At 40.7% G+C, this 21,618-nt stretch overlaps 1 protein-coding gene across 1 annotated transcript in view; it reads right to left on the reverse strand.

The window, feature by feature from the left end:
• Window positions 1-8,435: 8,435 nt before the first annotated feature.
• ATG10 (autophagy related 10) overlaps window positions 8,436-21,618 on the reverse strand; it is a 100,501-nt gene continuing 87,318 nt past the window's right edge. The window contains exons 6-8 of the mRNA XM_035099694.3: window positions 13,884-13,981; window positions 12,925-13,040; window positions 8,436-11,369 (exon numbers count right to left, since the gene is read on the reverse strand). Of these exons, the coding sequence (XP_034955585.2) occupies window positions 12,929-13,040; window positions 13,884-13,981 (210 nt within the window). The 3' untranslated portion in view covers window positions 8,436-11,369; window positions 12,925-12,928. The remainder of the gene's footprint in view (window positions 11,370-12,924; window positions 13,041-13,883; window positions 13,982-21,618) is intronic.

Here is a 21,618-nt window from a genome sequence, read left to right on the forward strand (position 1 = left end):
TGCTTCACAATGGCAGTGAGGGATATGAGGGCGTTCTGCCACTAGATGCCACTCTTAAGATGCTGAGAAAAATTCAGAGGCGGAGTATGGGCTGTTGACTGTAAAATGTTCAGAGCTTCTTTAGTGGAAAATCCCTTGGAATTGTTTGATGTAAGGGGTTGAATTGATCAAGCTTGATGCATTGAAGGACTAAATGTCTCCCGTTTACTTCAAGGCATGCCAAACTGCTTCTGTCTCTAGAAGAGAAGACTGCTCCTGCTGAGTCTTGAAGGATTTGTAAGATTTTTTTTTTGCTTCCCCGCAAGAAAATACACAGAATGGAAGAACAATTGAGATACATATATTTGGAAAGAACCGTAGAGAGGCTCGTTCAGACACATTCAGTCAACTGAGAGTGGGGTTTTCCCAATGCTGCTGAAGGCAACAACAAATCAGAAAAGGGGACTTCAGGGAGGTTTTCAGTGAGCTAAAGGAAGTAGTTAAGACAGCAGGTTTATTGTTTAATGGCATGGAAAAAAAGTTTACTTGGAACAAGGGAAGGAGGGGAATTATCAGTCAAGAGCAAGTATGTTTAACAAAAAAAAAGTCATAGCAATGATCTTAACATGAAAATATACAAAAACTGGACTCACAAAATAGTGGCACAAACCAAAATATAATGATAATTCAAACCTCAGGAGGAAGTTCGTTTAATGTCCACATAATTTGTTTACATAAACCTCCTGTTCTACTCTGCTACTTGCAAATTTAACCATCTTGGAATGAATTTCACAATAAGGAGCAGAAGGGGACCCCAAGGCTAAACAATGCAGACGTGTTAGGAAAACCAAGGGCCCCACCCCCTAACCCTTTGGCACCTCACTTTGAATCAAACTCAGCTAGAGTGAGCAGAGCTTTCTCGCAAGCCGCTGGCAGCACAATCCTGTTTATGCAGTTAAACAGAAGAAAGAACTACCATGTTCAATGGGGCTTAGTCCCTGATAAGTGTTCACAGGACTCCAGTATGAAGCTGCTTCTAGCACTTGCCTGTGTCTCTTGGGCTTCCAAACAACAGAATCTATTCACTTCACTGCAGTTGCAGAAGCCAGCATTTGGAATCAGGAAGCAAATACACCACAATCTACAACTGCTCGTTTAGTGCCCATTCGTTCAGCTGCTCTTCCTCACAATTCAAGCCCATTTTGAGTTGTTTTGTTTTTTACCTATGAAGTCCTAAATTATCTGAGGCCTGAATATTTTATGGACCATCTTATTCTGTATGAACCTATCCACTCACTTAGATTGTCTTCAAAGACTCTGCTGCATATTCCCCAGGCATTCTAATGACAGTGCCTATCACACAATGCAGGGCCTTTCTCAGTTGTGGCACCTAGACTATAGAACACCCTCTCAAGGACTCACATGCCCCCTCACCGGTCAGCTGTAGAGCACAAGTTAAAAACCCTGCTATTTTAGATAGTATTTGGGATAATTATCAATTACATTTTGCTTTATTGTTGCTGCATGATTGTTTCACATGAGCTTTTTTCATTCTTGCTAAGGCACCTTGCAGATCCTCATGAATGCGAAGAACGGATATAACCATTTTAAATAGATAACTTTACCTCCTCCATCCTCACTCCTAGTGTTTCTGGGCGTGTGCATTTCATTTATACTGGACATGCTTCTTGTACTCATCGGCTTACAACTTCCATTAGATAAAACGAGTCACATATCAAAGTGCTCATTGTTGACTCTCTGTGGTATTAGGTTACATCTTAAATGGATGGGAGCACTTTATATACATAATTTGCAAATAAAGTCCGGCATGCATATAAGCTATTAGGCCACTTACATGGCTGCCGGCCAGGAAAAAAGAAGAAAAACCCACTCTGCACACACCACAGTTGTTTGAAGCATCGTCGTTAATTGCTTTCTTTCCAGTGTTCGGTCTCCCACCTGCCCAGTTCTGGTCAGGGATTATGGAGCCAAACCCAAAGCACGTACTCTGCACTCTCAGGTCCACACAGAATATGCTACAGGACAGAGCAGAAGTGGGAGATGTGGGTCATCGCAGGAAGTGTCTCCTGACTAGGCCAACTTTCAACACACCCTTGCAAACTCAGAAACACAACTGGGCTGCTATCTTAAGGAGGTAAGTCTGAAGAGGGGTCAACGTGTTTTTACATGGCCTTGTCCCTGATCTTGTACCGTACCTCTAAGACACAGCATAGGCCAGGAGCAATTCTCTGCTCCTTTTCCCAGCTCCAGAATTAAGCTGGAGAGAGATGTGGATCTTTGGTGAAAGAACAAGCTCCAGCTGCTCTCCAGCTTTGAGTTGAAAATGGGATCAAGGCTGCTCCCCACAATTACATATCCTGTGCACAAAAGCTAACCACTTATTTCTGTCATCTCTGCGGGAAAACTGCTGTTGCACTCATGTCCTGCTTGAAAGAAACCAGAAAGAGGCAATGATAACCATCCCTGGTCATTGTTACCTCATTTTAATTGACAGAAAACCCTCAAAAAGTCAGGTGCAAGTTACTAGGGGAGGCTGGATCTCCTCTATGATACACTGCCCAGATGACAGGACAAGCCAACGATTGCGATCAGCAAAATCACATGATGAAGTTCTTGCTGCACGGTAACTCTTCTATGTTTTGGGGGCTCAGTGAAACATAGATGGACAGGAAGGAACCACTGCCACTCATTTCACAGCAGGAATTAAGACGACATCTCCTGGCCAGTCCTCTGCTTGTCAAAAAGTTTGTTTTCAGAGAGAAGCCCAGCAAATAAGCTAAGCAGAGCGAGAGGTAAGTTGCATTAATATGCATGGTTAAGAGACAAACTGCCACTCTTATTTTGAAAAATCCTCAAATGCCTTATGACCAAGCAAAGTGTAGAAAACAGTGAACAATTTTTTTAGTCCAGCTAGTGAAATATTAAGCAAGGTAGTGGTGGGATGGGTTTATATGTGAAAGGACCATGAGCTCAGTTCTTCTATGGAAAACAAAGCCCTAGGTTGAAATGGGAGCACTTTTTACATTAATGATATGTCTGTCCTCCCTTTTCAAGGCACTATTTTGCACTTGTGCCGTTGGTGGACCTGGGGGGTTCTAGGGGTGGGGGGAAGCAAAGCATTCCATAAAACTGAACCCAAGTGGTGTGGCACAGCCTCCCAGGCAGAATCCTGAACAAAGTGGTGATGCCCTGTGCATGCGGTTACTGTATAGGGAAAGTGTGTTTCACGACTAGAGGTGTTTTTCCACAAGGAGTCTGGGTTCATACCTGAGTGTTCATAGCAAAAAGCACAGGTGGAGAGTTCCTGGGATATCCTGAGTTAATTAACTGTCATGCCACAGGGTGAAAGCCCAGCAATAGTGACATCTCTTCTCATCTGGTCTAATTTTAGCAAGATGTTCTTGCCTTTGCTGAAAGGGGTGAACATGGAAGTTCTCGGAAATGCAGAAAAAGGAATACTCTTGACCTAATTAACACAGTCTATTAGCAATGTGCCCTCATTCTTGCTGAGAAAGGGACAGGCTTGGGCTTCTCAAGAAGTGTGAAAGGGTGCTTAATTTAATTAGGTGTGTGCTTGCTGGTTGATACTCATTTATTACTAATGGGAGATTATTGGCTGAATTAAGGGTTTAGCTTGCATGTAGAAGCGGTACTGGATTCTGGATTTAATTGGGGCAAGGTGCAGACTCTTGCTTATGAATGGCATGTGCCTGGGAGGGGATTATTATTGGCTCAAGGCACAAGGGCTTTCCCTCTCCACCACAGCTATACTTTCACCACTAAGAAGCAAACAAATTACATAGGCTTGGGTCATGTACAGAGTTCAAACTGGACAGAGCTTCCTTGTAACATGCATTTAAGGCTTTTTATTTAACAGTCCAGTGAAGCTTTCCGTTATCACGTAGCTAATCTAGGCTAGCCAACTACACACCAGCCCTGCCCCGTCCCCCATGAAAAGAAAAGGATATGCATCATCAAGGAGTAGCTGAAAAGAAGATCGCAATTTGCATACAACTTGCAAACACCAATTTATGTGTATAGATGCAAATTTAGAAGATGTTAACTATAATTGCAATTGAAATATGCTACATATTGTCATAATGGGGCAGGCTGACCAGGGACCTGTGTGCATTCTGTCTGCTATGCAGGTGCTGCTGCTGGGCAATTTCAAGACCCCTGCTCCCTTTTTTCATGGCTTATTTTATTCATACTGGACTTGCCTTTCAAATAGAGGACTGTCCTCTATAAAATAGGACACACGAGCTTCTTAGGCTCAACTCAGTGTTGTTTTGATTGAGTTTCAATCAATACTAGGTTAGAAACTAGACTGGCAGACTTCCAGCTCCAACCTCTTGTTCATATTTATACACCTGGTCTACAAATCAGGAATGTTGATGAGTGTTAGAAGGAGTTAGATAGAAAAATAAAATAAATAGGTTGTCATTTTCATTCGTTCTCTCCTTTTAAATCCCTTTGTTTTATAATCTTACATGTAGGGATGGGGGGCTACATAAAAATTAATAGCAGAGGAGCTATTTATTAGGTGTAAAACCATTTTTATATTAAGGTCAAGCAACTGGATCATTTTTAAACATTTACTTTGGCTTCAAAGGCCCTACTTTGGCTTCCTTGAGGCAACATTTATTTTCCACGCAGTAAAAAGTGTGAACTTGACTCAGCTGGCAGGAAGTAATGCAAAGATACACAAATGCTCTCACTGGCAGACTCTAGGTGATCTCTGTTGGGCAAAAGAAGGTTTTGCTTGAAGTATAGAGTTAGCTGTTTCAGTTTAACAAGTGGAGACCTCTGCCTTTTCTTTTTAAAAACAACAGCAGGGAATCTCTCTTATTCTTGCCCTCTCTTGTTCACAGACACTCTGCTGCCAGCCAGTTCTTTCTCCTTGCCTGAACAGAACACATAGCAGTCAGTTTACATTCGCAGAAGAAGAGTCCCACTTGTTGTTGTTGTTTAGTCGTTTAGTCGTGTCCAATTCTTCATGACCCCATGGACCATAGCACGCCAGGCACTCCTGTCTTCCACTGCCTCCCGCAGTTTGGTCAGACTCATGTTGGTGGCTTTGAGAACACTGTCCAGCCATCTCGTCCTCTGTCGTCCCCTTCTCCTTGTGCCCTCCATCTTTCCCAACATCAGGGTCTTTTCCAGGGAGTCTTCTCTTCTCATGAGTTGGCCAAAGTATTGGAGCCTCAGCTTCAGGATCTGTCCTTCCAGTGAGCACTCAGGGCTGATTTCCTTCAGAATGGATAAGTTTGATCTTCTTGCAGTACATGGGATTCTCAAGAGTCTCCTCCAGCACCTGCTACAAAGTTTTATTGATGATTCCAGTGCAGTGAATGATTAGTTGTGATTATGTTGTGATTAGTTGTGACTTTCTTATGCATTCTATACCATAAGGACCCAGGGTGGGTTACAACAACAGAAGATACAATTATAAAGGTACAAATAAAACAATCAAAATGCTAAAAAATGTTCCAAATGGAAGAGTTCTAATTTATACAGCTGCAACCTCAGTTCCTGAAAGCGCACATATAAGCGATATGCCTTTGAAACCTTCAAATAGTGCAATTGTAGTGCAACAAACTCTCACGCTTTGAATATTTCTCCCTGGAAGTGCAACTTTCCTCACTTCTTGTCATCTGGAACTATCCCAAATGCACCCTCTTATCAGTACTGTTACATATGTAAAAACAACGATTGCATTTTGGAGTACTTGCAGGTTATTAAAAATTAGGGCATGTTTTCCTTTGCCTCTTATCCCATTTAGTACTAGCACCTTGATTACAGCCCATATTTCCCCAAAGCTGCACCTGCTACAACCTGGTATGCTTGATGCCTGGCCCAGTTCATATATAACAACTTACTTCAGCTCACCTCCTTTCCCTTTTCATTGCATTTCCATTTTATTTTAACATCTTGCTTCCCTCTTCATCTTCTTCTATATTGTTCCTCAGCTTCCTGCTTTTGTGTTTGAAAACAGAGGACTGAATTTTCAATAACCTCCGCAGAAGCCCAAGACAAATGACATTATTTAATGATTAGAATAGCTTCTTTTCTTCCTGTTTTTTACCACCAAAATGTGTAACACGTGCTTTTCAAAACTTTGCTATTTTCTTACTTTAGCGCCTTTTCCCCTCATTTTCTTTCAGTGTTTACTGTTAGGTTATAATGAAAAATCTTGAATAAATTACTCATGAGGAGTGTGCTGTCAAGAAAATGTTGAAATATTATTGGTGGCTACACCACAATGATGAAATCTTTGGCTCTGGAGGTCTGCCAAAAGTTGAGGAGGAGTATTTTCTAGGAACGATGGCTGCAATAATCACCATACATTTAAGACACACACCCTACACAAATAATATTGAGAACTGTAATTTGTTAAGGCTATTGGGAATCATAGCTCTGTGGGGGTGAACTACACACCCCATGATTCTGGGGGGGGGGGCTGTGCTTTAAATCCTTGGTTTTTACGCAGCCTAAGCAACCTTTCTGTCTGGACTAGCATTTGGTCACTGGAGCTGAAGCTGCTAGTATTTTACTGACTATATTGTATATACTTGGTATCTTAACTTTTTGGAATGCTTCTTTTCTTCAGTTTGCAAGATAGTGTGAGGTACAAATATATACACACATCAGAATTTATATTATCGTTTTCTGCTCTTCTGAGAAAATTGAGAGTTGGAAAACCATCATTTACAGGTTACATTGTTCCATTGTTATTGCCAAGTAGGAATAACACAGTAACCTACCAGGTCTAACTATACAAGTTCTGAAGTACAGTACTAGTGAATTTGGCAATAAACCAATTAAAAGTACACAAAGAAAAGAACTTGTAAATGCTTTTTCCTGCAAATACTGGGTTGTTTCTGAAGTATTTAAGCTGTTAGTTTAAAAGGATGGTTAATAAGTCATTTTTACTGATGTAAATAACCCTTTAGATGTGTTTTGTGGATATTTATATATTCATAAAATTGCATGTGTTGCTGTTGTTTAAAAAATAAGCAATATCCCTAGCTCACTGCAACCACAATTTTTAAATAGGATGCCTATACCCTTAGGTACTTCCAGATTACAATATCCACATATTTTACTTTGTACTGTGCCCCATCCAATACCAGTCACAGGTCTGTTGCTGATTAATAGCTGGGTTTATGTACTTTAAAATATTCAGAATGGTTTAATCTTTCCACTGCACAATGTGGGGGGAGATGTATTCCACAGAGGTGTATGTATTATAGCTGGAGCATTGCATATTTCTCATCTGGAAAAGCCTTGTCTGGTAAGGTCCCTACTTTCTCTGTTTCAAAATGCTTCTTGTTTATCTTATCATTTTCTGTTGCTAGAAGTTAAGCTAGGATGCTTGTCAATACTGAGCGGCCACTGAAAACAGGTCTATCAGCTGCAGAGGCAGATGACAATTTGAACATTAAAGTTTGCTTCTCAAAACAAGAGCAGGAAGGGAACACTGTCAGTTAAGAGAACCTCTGGAGTTATGTTGGGGAGAAAGCATTTAAGCAGCCCTCTGTGCAGCTACCCATTTGCCATATGCACTGCAAAAGGCAATGTGGTTTCAAAAGGCAAAATGCCATGCTTTCAGCAAGGCAACCTGGGTGTCTGCAGTAATGAACGAAACAGGGGGAAATGTTTGCACAGCATGGAATAGCATCCTTATGTTTCCTTCCAGTCCGTGACATTCCTCCTCCTCTTCTTCTTTTTTAGTTTTGTTAAAAAATAAAATCTTGAAAAGAGATACAAATTAGCTTTGCTAGAGAAACTTCTCTGGGAGGGAGGAAAATGAAGAAGCCATAGAAGAAATGTTTTCTTGGTCTCAATTCCTGCTTCGCAGCTATGAATGACTAGTTGAATTATGACCTAACATGAATAAAAAGGCACTCAAATGGCTTGAATCACTAGTATAAAGTTATAGTTTTCAGAAAATGGGTTTTGTTGGTTGTTGCCAGTGATGAAGATACACCATTGAACGGCTGCCTTATTGTTAGATAGTCTGACAAGCTAGATCTTTTTGCATCAGAATAGAAAAAGAATTAAATAGTTTGGATCTCCTAAAATATGTAAACAGCAGTTCTACATTTTCACTGATGGCTATAACCAAACTAGAACTTCTTAATCTGAAAACACTGGCATTAAGCCACTGGGTAAATTCCTCATACTTAAGGAAAATCCCAGGTGACTGTCTGAACTCTATTGAACCAGGAGAAGGGTAATGGAACTGTGCCAAACATCTTGCCCTCATAAATGGAACATATAAAACTGTATCATTTTCTTGAGAAATAGCGCTCCTTTAAAAGTGAAAAATATTGGCAAAATAAAAGGCTGTGCATACTCTAGACGAAAACAAAAAACGAATCCAAAATTTGCATGAAACCAAACGCTGTTACTCACACAAATAATACAAATCGTTTATTTGTTTGCTTTGTGTAATTTATTTTGCTTTTAGATGTGAGAGGAGGGAACTGTACAAAACACTTCATTGTGTAGCTTGCAATCCTGTTCTCTTTCGTTCAGACATCAAAAGTTAATGCTGGAACATATGCTTTGCATGCAGAAGGTTCCAGCTTCTCCATTAAAAAAAAGTTGTTTTAACAGGCGCCATGAAAAGACCTCTCTTTTTCTGATACCATGGAGAGTCACTACCACTAAGAGTACACAATGCTGGGCTATATGGACTAAGGCAAAGTTCAGATGCAATATCCCTAGCTTTATCAACCATTTATCTGAACTGGTTTAAGTCATCTGTTCCTATCCTATAATATAGCCCTCCCCAACTTGGTGCACTCTAGATGTCTAGGACTCCAACTCCCATCGGGCCGAGTCAAAATGTCCAAGGGTCACTTGAGTTCATAACATCTGGAGGGAGCCACGTTGGGAAACACAGCTCCTAATATTCTTGCACGGAACAGTTGTCCCGTCCCCCCGTCCCCAAACACACCACTAGCAGGTAGCCAAGAACAAACCCTAGCTTCTACTAGTGGTTTGTTTGGTTAAAACAGACCAGAAGCCTGGGTTCACATCGGCCAGTGCAGTCTGGGGTGGGCACACCCCTGAGGGGGGCAAGGCATGGAGGGCACCCTCCCTTGCACCACAGTTCAGGGTAGGAGAGGGGTGTTTGTGCCCCCTCTCAAAATTGCGCTTGGGGCCATGGCCCTCACAGCACCCCCCACGCTACGCCTCTGGTACACATGCCAGACTGTGGCTTGTTTCCTGCTTGGTGCATCAGGAGCAGGGGAGGAGTGAAGCACAAACGTTTGAACAGCACACATAAACTTCCTGTGCATTAACAATAAATTGAAGTTTATGGTTTAAAGTCACATGCAAACTGGGCCAGAGTAACACTTCTCACTGTGGTGGTTATATGTGGAATCCACTTAATAATAGTGGGGACTTACCTAGGTAAAGTATGGTGTGGTCTTTATTCATGAACCAAAGATTAGTACAAGCCCAAGTTAACATAAAACCCACTAAACTGCCTTGAGTGGAAGCTAAACCATTTTTTTAATATTATGAAGAAAGCTGGTGCCATATATTACCAGTTAGTGAACTTTGGAGACTTTAACTTCATCAATGCAACCCTGGAATTTTTAGTCATCTTTATATTCCTTATCCTATTAAACTACATCCACTCAATGCAGTAACAAATACAGATTGTGTGTATGTCCAGGACAGTGGGAGGGAAACTAAGAGGTATATCTGTGCTATGATGCATCTCAGCAACGTAACTGACATTAATAGAGCAGTGGCTGATTTAAATGGAAGTGAAATTAATATCTGGACTTTTTTGCTAATTGATTTCCTATATTAATTGTTAATTAACCTCTTGAATGGATAAGCCAGATAAACATATGTAACATGAAGACTATTACTGGGCATTTAGCAGAGTCCTAATTGAAGCGACAAGGACTTGCTAAACAGGTTTTCAATGTGCCGTAGCTGTCCCTTTTACGAAGCCTATGCTGAGGAGAAAAGCAGCACAAAGAGAAGGCAGAGGGAAAGTGACACAAAACATTGAGGGCCATTTAAAGCCAAGACAGCTTAATTTAGGGTCAACATTTAACATTACATTTTTCCTATGCTTCACTGGAGGAGGAGGAGTGTTTGGACTTGATATCCCGCCTTTCACTCCCCTTAAGGAGTTTCAAAGCAGCTAACAATCTCCTTTCCCTTCCTCCCCCACAACAAACACTCTGTGAGGTGAGTGAGGCTGAGAGACTTCAGAGAAGTGTGACTAGCCCAAGGTCATCCAGCAGCTGCAGGTGGAGGAGCGGGGAAGTGAACCCGGTTCACCAGATTACGAGTCCACCACTCTTAACCACTACACCATGCTGGCGAAGCATAACATGAAACAAACCAGGTGGGAAACTAGCAGCCATGTTTCCTGTTTCACATATAATGACAGGCTGGTGGTGAAGTTTAATTGTAGTATCAGAGAGGTACAAAGGTGAAACTGTCCTCATGCCAATCCACCTCCCTGTCCCAACAGCCTGGCTCACTTCTGGTATTGGAACAAATCTGAGGGTTAAAGTGTTTAGGTGACAGACCCTGAAAAGGTAATAAAAAGGAAGTGCTCATACTGCACAGCACCTCTGATGTCAAAAATCACACACCCCTTCCTCAGTTTTTGCACTATCAGGAAAGACACATGAACAACAAATGTGATGGCCACATCATACCCAGTTTGCTCCCAAGTCAAATGTGTGCATTGCTACATGTATATTACTGTGTACAGACTACGTGAGAACTCATGGCCAGTTCTAGGTGTTCATTTGTATGAAGCCTATAAACACCATGTCTGATCATAACACACAGAGTACAGCAGCAGTTTCATGCTGATTCTTCAAGGGAAGTGTATTCTGTAATGTGTGAAGCAATCTGTGTATTTGTAACTTGTTGCTAATGGGTCTAAGCCAAGGCAAAACAGCAGCAAGGGAACCATTTCCTACAAAATAATTCCTCTTCATAGAAGCAACTGAAACCACAACAGAAGTTAATGTAGGGAGAAACTTTAAATTCCTTTGACCGATGTTGTCTTTTTGTGGATATACTTTGTGAATTACTTCAGAAATAAGTTACCCCAAACAGTTACTGTATCAAGTTTCGGGAAAGAGAAAAGGCATTTCTTTCCTGCAAAGACCATGTATCATACTTGTTGCAATTAGAATTGCTTCCTAAGACTTGATTATAATTAACACATGAATGTTAATGAACCATTAACATGAACCTCTGCTTAGGCTTTTTGGGGTGGTGTTGATGTTATCCTCAGTTTCCTGTCTGAGCTGAGCTACAGGACTGGTGGGACATCTTTATGCTTCGCCACTACCCATGCTCCTGTTCAGAATCTGAAACAGAAATAATGAAAAGCAAAATCAAAAGTTGGGAATTGGAATAGGATGGATATATCAGCATGCACTAGACTTGCTTCAATTAAGTCGCTTCTGTGGGTTTTTTTTGTGACCTCTCGTTCAGCTACTAAAAAGGTTATTGGCAGTGTTTCAATATATTGCTTCACTGCAGAGAAAAAGTGCTCGGGTAAAAGTAGCAGGGGTGCCAACTTGGAAAAATATTGGGGGAGACAGATAAGCCCCACCCCGCATAATCAATGACATGGCACAGCACACACCATTTGAATGGCAATACCCGCCAACTTTGGGGGACGGACCCTTCAAATATTAAAAAAGGGGGATCAGGACACTGATGTAAAGTATTCTGAATAAAAGTATAGAAGCAATAGATCTAGATAGATGAAGGTTTTTTTTTTTTTAGCCCACCCCTCATCACATCATCTCTGGGTAGGTTACAACATAATTAAAACAACATCAATCCTGGACAATTAAGAGCAATTGAAAAGAGCACAATAGAAAAATCATAAAAATACCCATGGAGTTGCCAACAGCTCTATGATTGTAGTGGTAGCTAACAACCCGTAAACATACAAGAAAACAGATATGTCTTTGCCTGGCACCCAAATGCTGGTTGTTGTTGCATGGGTAGGCAAACTAAGGCCGGGGGCCGAATACAGCTCAATCGCCTTCTCAATCCGGCCCGCGGATGGTACAGGAATCGGTGTGTTTTTACATGAGTAGAATGTATCCTTCTATTTAAAATGCATCTCTGGGTTATTTTTGGTGCGTAGGAATCCATTCATATTTTCCCCCCAAAATATAGTCTGGCCCCCCACAAGGTCTGAGGAACAGTGGACCGGCCCACTGCTGAAAAAGTTTGCTGACCCCTGTTACAGGGGGATGGGATTCCACAGAAGCAGCACAACTAAAGAGAAGGCCCTTCAATATATATTTAATGTGTTTTACAGTTAAGGAATGTCTACAAAACCAATTGTACGAGTCATACAACCAAATGAGAAGCAAATGACACTCTGGGCACCATTTTTACATGAAAAGTAGCATTGGGTTCTAACCCCCATTAGCCCCAGACAACATGGCAAATGACCAGATATGATAGCTGCTAAATTTCTGGATAACCACATGTTCCCCATATGTTTTACATGTGTGTGTGTGTGTGTGTTCATTCTTCTACAAAGTATCAGAGTGGTGTACAACAAAAGTTTCAGGGGGGAAATAATTTTTTTTTAAAAAAAAATGGCAATAAAATATGCATAGAAAAAAAGATGATGTATCCTAAGCCAGAATGCCAACCACCGTCACAGACATCTTAGCTGGTAGATGTGAAGCACTTGTACTATAATAATCTGCAATTGCTAACTTCAGAAATAAAAAGGATGCACAAGTTTAAGGTTTAAGGTGATGATGAAGATATTAACAAACAAAACCAGTGTTATATTTTAAGCGTTGATAAGCAGATCCAGAAGAGTATTTAACTAATTGGAAAAGAGTAACATGGCTTTTAAATATGCAATTTTAAGTAATATTTTTTTACCTCTTTAGTCAGCACTTGTAGTCTGCTCAGAACTGGCTTTTGCATAACTCAGAGGTAGATTGAGACCCACCATTGGGCCTACAATACTCAGCCATGAAATAATATAGTTTGTATTCCTACAAAGCAAAAAAAAAAATTACACTCTAGCTGTCTTTAAAAGCTTGGATATCATTTTAAATGGCTACCAATTTTTATAAAATTGATACAACATTGCACACATCATTACTATGGAGGAGGGGGAAATCCCAAAATGTCCTAAATGGAAGTTCTGATGTTCCAAGTATTGTGCAACAATAATCTAAAACTGCCAACTTTAAGGTTGTAAAAATCCAGAAACAATGATTTTCTTTATAAACAAAGCATATCTATACATAATAAAAGCTACAACCAAAGAAATGAAACAAAAAACAACACAATGAACTGTCAATGAAACATATCAACAGATCTAAAAAACATACTCCCAAAGCAAATCTACTAGCTCTGAAGATAGGTCTAGCATAAAGCCTGTTTAAATGAGATCATTTTACACGATCTTCTGAAGACTTGCAAGGTTGGGTTCAGTGGGTACTGCACTGCAAAATATTAGCATATTCTAAGCAGAGTCCCTCTAAATCACCTAAGTAATTAGGGAAAGGATATCTCAAGTTCCAAAACATAGAAGCTAGAAGATCAGACCTTGCTTGTAATTTTGTCTCCCATCACGCATTTATCTTTGAAACCATGCAGTTGAACACTTCTTTTGAAGAAGAAAAAATGAAAACACAAATTCTCAGAATTCCTTGGGTCATATATGAGTAGCCAGAGGCCATAAGAAGCCCTGGAGATTAGCAACACCCCCAGGTTTATTACAGTATAAGATAAAGAACAAATTTAGTTTGTCTGGGTACAACAGTGCACTTTTACTTGGTTATTTAGGGTGAATATGAGAACCTAATAAACCTCACACTGATACTACTTGCCTGCTTTGTTTATACGAACTGGATAACACCGCAGACATAAATTCATTTGTCCGGCAAGGATGAAGAACAAAGAAAGGCTGTCCAAGCAATGGATGCTCCTGAAAAAGATCAGCCATGCTTATATTATTTGTATAGCACTTTCAGTATCCAAAGTAGTTTACAATCATTATTGCATTTGTAATGTTAAGTTCTTAGGGTTCTCATTTTACAGATGAGGAATGGAAGGTTAAGTGATAGCGACTTGCCAAACACCAATTAATCTAAATCTAAGACTTTAGACTAGGACTTCTAAATCCAAGACCAATATTCTTTCTCATAGATTACACTCATTTATTTATGTGTCATATTCACTTCTCTACAGAAATATTAATAAATGAAACACCCGAGGCAATTAACATTCTTTTTTTAAAAAATCATTTAAAACTTAACAACAAAACACAAACAAAGTTCTAGTAGATAAAAGCACCAAGAGTGAGAAGTCCAGGCAAAATAAGACTCCAGCCAGGTTGAAAGTCTGCTGAAACAAAAACATCTTCACACAGCACTGGAATAGCATAATAGTGATGATGGTAAGCTAGAACTTCCAAGGCAAAGAGTTCCACAAGAACAGAGAAGGCACTTTTACATGTTCTTGCCAATGACACTTTGGATGTATCTCACCAGTTGATCTCACTGAGCAGACAGGGATATACGGAAGGAGACAGTCCTTTGAGTATGGTCATTAGACTTTGACCAGTGATCAAAGTGACCTATGTTAAAACTAAATTTATATAATCAAGCTAAAGTCCAACACAATTAAGCATATTGACAAAGGAAGAGATATACCAATTATATAAAGCTATGAATGATGTAAACATTTTTAAAGAAGCACAATAAACTTTATTACTTTATTACTAAAAAATGAATTTACATAGTATCAAGCTATCTAAAACCTCTACTGGGTTCTCTGGGTATGGAGGTTCTCTGCCATTTGTTAATATTTTAGCAGTTCCCAAGTCTAGTATGTAGATGCAGAAAGCAGCCTTAGGCCTAAGGGATTATAACTATGTGCAATCATAGTAGTGAATCATCTGGATATTAGGCCAGATGATTAAATAGATAGTCTCTATTAAAAATAGTAAGATGAGTACACTTTGAGAACATCCTGAAGATATTTAAGAACACCAGCTCATGTTAGAATATCGCTTTATAAAGACTATACAAGAGAAAATAAGCTATTGGGGGAAACACAAATTAAAGGGATTAAATAAAGGATTAGAATTGCTGGATAAATAAAAACATGTAATCCTTAAAGAACCTATTCTCTTGAAGGTATGGAGAGGGAATTATAGAGGTACCACGAATCCCATGTTTATTTCCATGATTTGGTCTGTTCCACGCTGGATCCACTGAACTCTTCTAGAGCAGTGTGTGAGTTGTCTAAGCATATTAGTCACTGCTGGATTTGAGTATCAGAATTTGCATTTGATACACAACAATAGTTATTTTTTAATGCATTCCTGCAGTACAACAGTATTCACTAGGAAGACATTTTGAGGCTACCTTTATGCTCTGCAGTGACCCCCCCCCTCCACACAAACACCTCAACTGGAACCTAGCATACTTCAAGCCTAAAAAAATACATTCCAAACAAATACTGTACCAAGAATGTCAAATACAACTACAGTCCAGACCAGCCTCTCAGCACTCCAACCCATGCCATATGGGTGTTTGGAACTACAACTCCCATCAGACCCAGCCAGCACAGCTACCCGGTTAAGGAAGGCTGGAAAGTAAATTATTTGGCCATCTGTAAGAATACTAATGCTTTCTCTGTTCACCAACTTGTATGTACATTGAAACCAGTGAATGTTCTTTCACATTAAAGCACAGCCTACATATGCACTGCTACAGATCTCAATTTACCAGATACACTTTTGTAGACCCAGGACTGATTTCCATGTCTGATTACACAATGAAACAAAATGCAGCAAGTGCCAACATTCAAGATTGACTTGCCAGCCAGAAACTGGAATTCTGCAAACCTGTAATCCCATATTTAGACCTGAAATACTAAAATCCCCCTTTCCTTGTTGCTAATTCCTCCTTTCCTTTGTATCTCTGTCCTGCCCCAAACAAATCTGCTCCAGAGGATTGAGAACACTTTGGGAAGTAGTGTGGGGAAGACTGCAGGAAAAAGGGAGGATTTGTGGAAAAGACTCCATCCCCCTTTTCACTCACATAAATCTCCACTGGATCAAAGAGCCTTTTGTCAACGGAAAGACACAATCTGATACATCCCCAACAGAGCAACATTTACTAATTCAACAAAGTTTATGTAGAAGAACACTAAAAATTGTTTGGGCTCCTTTTATCTTAATTCAGAAGACAGTCCAAAATACAAATTCATGCAAGGATGCTACCATCTGCTATCCATGCAAGTGAACTGATGCCATTCTGTATTATGAAGTAAATGCCAATCTGAATGAAAATATATTATTCCACTCAGCTGTTAGACTGAATCTGAAATGTATGAAAATACTTCTAGCAAAGACAGATTTCTGAAAAAAGACTATGTCCTGGAATTGGCAACAGGAGTTTTATCAATGACAAAAAACACACACACACAAAACCCACAAATTATAACATAGCTAGCAGCATCCTATCTTCAAACTAGAAAGTCAGCCTGAGAAGAAGCCATGGTGCCATCAATTCTCTCTCCTGGTGGCTTTCCCTATATAATATATTTATACTTGCCATGTGCTTCTGGATCTCGCCTCTCTCATCTTCCCTCTCTGCTTGTCTCTTCTCTCGAGGACACTGGCTAATACGCTCTAATATCAGAGAGGCAGAAATATTGTGGTCTCGCTGGCTTCATTAGCATTACTGATGGGATGCCACAAAGAGAAGCACCTCTGTCCTAGGCAGCTAACAGCTTCACGGATATTTTCTACAAGGCCTTTGGCATGACCACCTTGTTCCCATTACTTACAGTTAACTCGACTTGCATACAGCTTCTATGTTTACCCCTGCATACACTTCCCGCCCCTTCCAGCTCTACTGAACTGCAAGTTATAAGCTACTGAGGCAGGCACTTGCCCTCCTACACTCTGTAAAATTGGAACTCCATCACTGATGCTCTTCTTTCCCCCAATATAGGATGCTTACTGACATACAATACACACAGTGTTAGCAGTGTTTTGCTGAAGATTGTTGTTGTTGTTTAGTCATTTAGTTGTGTCCGACTCTTTGTGACCCCATGGACCAGAGCATGCCAGGAGCTCCTGTCTTCCACTGCCTCCCACAGTTTGGTCAGACTCATGTTGGTAGCCTCGAGAACACTGTCCAACCATCTTGTCCTCTATCGTCCCCTTCTCCTTGTGCCCTCAATCTTTCCCAACACCAGGGACTTTTCCAGGGAGTCTTCTCTTCTCATGAGGTGGCCAAAGTATTGGAGCCTCAGCTTCAGGATCTGTCCTTCCAGTGAGCATTCAGAGCTGATTTCCTTCAGAGTGGATAGGTTTGATCTTCTTGCAGTCCATGGGACTCTCAAGAGTCTCCTCCAGCACCATAATTCAAAAGCATCAATTCTTAGGCGATCAGCCTTCTTTATGGTCCAGCTCTCACTTCCATACATCACTACTGGGAAAACCATAGCTTTAACTATACGGACCTTTGTCAGCAAGGTGATGTCTCTGCTTTTTAAGATGCTATCTAGGTTTGTCATTACTTTTCTCCCAAGAAGCAGGCATCTTTTAATTTCGTGAGTGCTCTCACCATCTGCAGTGAACATGGAACCCAAGAAAGTAAAATCTCTCACTGCCTCCATTTCTTCCCCTTCTATTTGCCAGGTGGTGATGGGACCAGTGGCCATGATCTTAGTTTTTTTATGTAGAGCTTCAGAACATATTTTGCGCTCTCCTCTTTCACCCTCATTAAAAGGTTCTTTAATTCCTCCTCACTTTCTGCCATCAAGGTTGTGTCATCTGCATACCTGAGTTTGTTGATATTTCTTCCGGCAACCTTAATTCCGGCTTGGGATTCATCCAGTCCAGCCTTTCGCATGATGAATTCTGCATATAAGTTAAATAAGCAGGGAGACAATATACAGCCTTGTCGTACTTCTTTTCCAATTTTGAACCAATCAGTTGTTCCATATCCAGTTCTAACTGTAGCTTCTTGTCCCACATAGAGATTTCTCAGGAGACAGATGAGGTGATCAGGCACTCCCATTTCTTTAAAAACTTGCCAAAGTTTGCTTTCGTCGACACAATCAAAGGCTTTTGCGTAGTCAATGAAGCAGAAGTAGATGTTCTTCTGGAACTCTCTAGCTTTCTCCATAATCCAGCACATGTTTGCTATTTGGTCTCTGGTTCCTCTGCCCCTTCAAAATCCAGCTTGCACTTCTGGGAGTTCCCAGTCCAAATACTGCTTAAGCCTGCATTGTAGAATTTTAAGCATAACCTTGCTAGCGTGTGAAATGAGTGCAATTGTGCGGTAGTTGGAGCATTCTTTGGCACTGCCCTTCTTTGGGATTGGGATGTAGACTGATCTTCTCCAATCCTCTGGCCACTGCTGAGTTTTCCAAACTTGCTGGCATATTGAGTGTAGCACCTTAACAGCATCATCTTTTAAAATTTTTAATAGTTCAGCTGGAATGTCATTACTTCCACTGGCCTTGTTATTAGCAGTACTTTCTAAGGCCCATTTGACTTCACTCTCCAAGATGTCTGGCTCAAGGTCAGCAACCACACTACCTGGGGTGTATGAGACCTCCATATCTTTCTGGTATAATTCCTCTGTGTATTCTTCCCACCTCTTCTTGATTTCTTCTGCTTCTGTTAGGTCCTTTCCACTTTTGTCCTTTAGTATGGTAATCTTTGTACAAAATGTTCCTTTTATATCTCCAATTTTCTTGAACAGATCTCTGGTTTTTCCCATTCTGTTGTTTTCTTCTATTTCTTTGCTTTGCTAGTTTAAGAAGGCCCTCTTGTCTCTCCTTGCTATTTTTTTGGAAATCTGCATTCAATTTGCTGTATCTTTCACTATCTCCCTCACATTTTGCTTGCCTTCTCTCTCCCGCTATTTGTAAGGCCTATTGGACAGCCACTTTGCTTTCTTGCATTTTCTTTTCATTGGGATGGTTTACGTTGTTGCCTCCTGTATAATGCTACAAGCCTCCATCCATAGTTCTTCAGGCACTCTGTCCACCAAATCTAAATCCTTAAACCTGTTCCTCACTTCCACTGTATATTCCTAAGGGAATTGATTTAGATTGTGTCTTATTGCCCCAGTGGTTTCTCCTACTTTCTTCAGTTTAAGCTGGAATTTTGCTATAAGAAGCTGATGATCTGAGCCACAGTCTGCTCCAGGTCTTGTTTTTTGCTGACTGTATAGAGCTTCTCCATCTTTGGCTGCAGAGAATATAATCAATCTGATTTTGATGCTGACCATCTGGTGATGTCCATGTGTAGTCATCTCTTGTGTTGTTGGAAATGAGTGTTTGTGATGACCAGCTTGTTCTCTTGCCAGAACTCTATTAGCCTTTGCCCTGCTTTGTTTTCAACTCCAAGGCCAAACTTGCCAGTTGTTCCTTTTATCTCTTGATTCCCTACTTTAGCATTCCAATCCCCTGTAATGAGAAGAACATCCTTCTTTGGTGTCATTTCTAGAAGGTGTTGTAAGTCTTCATAGAACTGGTCAATTTCACTTTCTTCAGCACCGGTAGTTGGTGCATAAACTTGGATTACTGTGATGTTAAAAGGTCTGCCTTGGATTCGTATCGAGATCATTCTATCATTTTTGAGACTGCATCCCAGTACAGCTTTTGCCACTCTTTTGTTGACTATGAGGGTCACTCCATTTCTTTTACGGGATTCTTGCCCACAGTAGTAGATATGATGGTCATCTGAACTGAATTTGCCCATTCACATCCATTTTAGTTCACTGATGCCCAGGATGTCAATATTTATTCTTGCCATCTCATTTTTGACCATATCCAGCTTACCAAGGTTCATGGTTCTTACATTCCAGGTTCCTATGGAATATTTTTCTTTACAGCATTGGACTTTCCTTTCGCTTCCAAGCATATCTGCAACTGAGCGACCTTTCGGCTTTGGCCCAGCCGCTTCATCAGCTCTGAATCTACTTGTACTTGTCCTCCGCTCTTCCTCAGTAGCATGAAGATTGCTGAATATACTTAATATTAATTACACACACACCACGATCAGCTTAACCAATAACATGCACGTTCAGATTTTTGTTAGAATTCCTGGTTTTCCATCTAGACACAAAAGCAATTTCACATATTGAGTTTTCACAAAAATGTAACATTAAGACTTCTCACTCAACAAAAAATAATATAATCTCCTTAGTACAATATGTATATTTAGATACTTTGTTGTTTTAACATGTTGTTGTTGTTAATCTAATTCTATGCTACCAACAGTCAGAACACTGTTGCACTAAAACAATGAACTGACCACCTTTCCCCAAACATTTTCTCTGACCTATATCTTGACTATCTGCACCCAGCATAGTGTCTTTATCTCGTTTCATCAGATAATGGCTCTGATATAATGAAGGTCATCCTACTATTATACACCATTTTCTGTGTCAAGGATATTGCATTTTCCCACAGTTCAAACTAAATATATTGTTCCTGGGAAAATAAGATTTTCTCTTGAACTAGCAGGGTTACTGGAATGTGGAATGCTGTCTAGAAAAGGATGGAACAAAAATCACAGAAATCTATTGGATAGTGTGCATGATATCAATGGCATTAAATAACAACACTGTGTCACTACTTATGCACACATTCCAATTATATCTTGCCCATGTCTTGTTGTGCTGTGAATATGAACACACCAACTCTTCTTCAAGTTGTTTCTCTCCCCCCCCCTCATTCACACACATACAGACCTACCTACCTTAAGACTTCACCTTGAGATTTTATCAATTATTGTCAATTATTGTCAATCACCCCGGAAGGAGTATGTTCAAAGTCTTGGGGTCAATTATTGTCAATTGCCCTTGAAGGAGTAGGTTCAATCCATCTCTGTAAAGTGACATGCCCAGGTGACCTGAGTGCCTTTTATGAGCTCTGGCTGATTTTAATTTTTTAAAAAACCAGTTATGGCCATTTTTTGACTGCAACACCGTGCATTGGCAACCTCCAGATTGGATTGTTGCAATGCACTCTATGTGGGGCTGCCCCTGAGGTTGGCCTGGAAGCTGCAGCTAGTGCAAAATGCAGCAGCTTGACTGCTCACTGGGGCAGAATACTGCCACCAAGTTACGCCACCACTAAAAGAATTGCACTGGCAACCAATTAGCTACCAGGCTTAAGTATATGGTGTTGGTAAAGGTAAAGGGACCCCTGACCATTAGGTCCAGTCATGACCGACTCTGGGGTTGCGGCACTCATCTCGCGTTATTGGCCGAGGGAGCCGGCGTACAGCTTCCGGGTCATGTGGCCAGCATGAAAAAGCCACTTCTGGCGAACCAGAGCAGCACACAGAAACGCAGTTTACCTTCCCGCTGTAGCGGTAGACCTACCTATTTATCTACTTGCACTTTGATGTGCTTTCGAACTACTAGGTTGGCAGGAGCTGAGACCGAGCAACGGGAGTTCACCCCGTCACAGGGATTCAAACCGCCGACCTTCTGATCAGCGAGCCCTAGGCCCTCTGTGGTTTAACCCACCTGTGTTGGTACTGGTGTACAAAGGCCTATACAGTTTGAGACCCAGTCTAGA

Source organism: Zootoca vivipara, chromosome 10, assembly GCF_965207765.1.
Source record: "Zootoca vivipara chromosome 10, rZooViv2.hap1.1, whole genome shotgun sequence".
Lineage (NCBI taxonomy): Eukaryota > Metazoa > Chordata > Lepidosauria > Squamata > Lacertidae > Zootoca > Zootoca vivipara.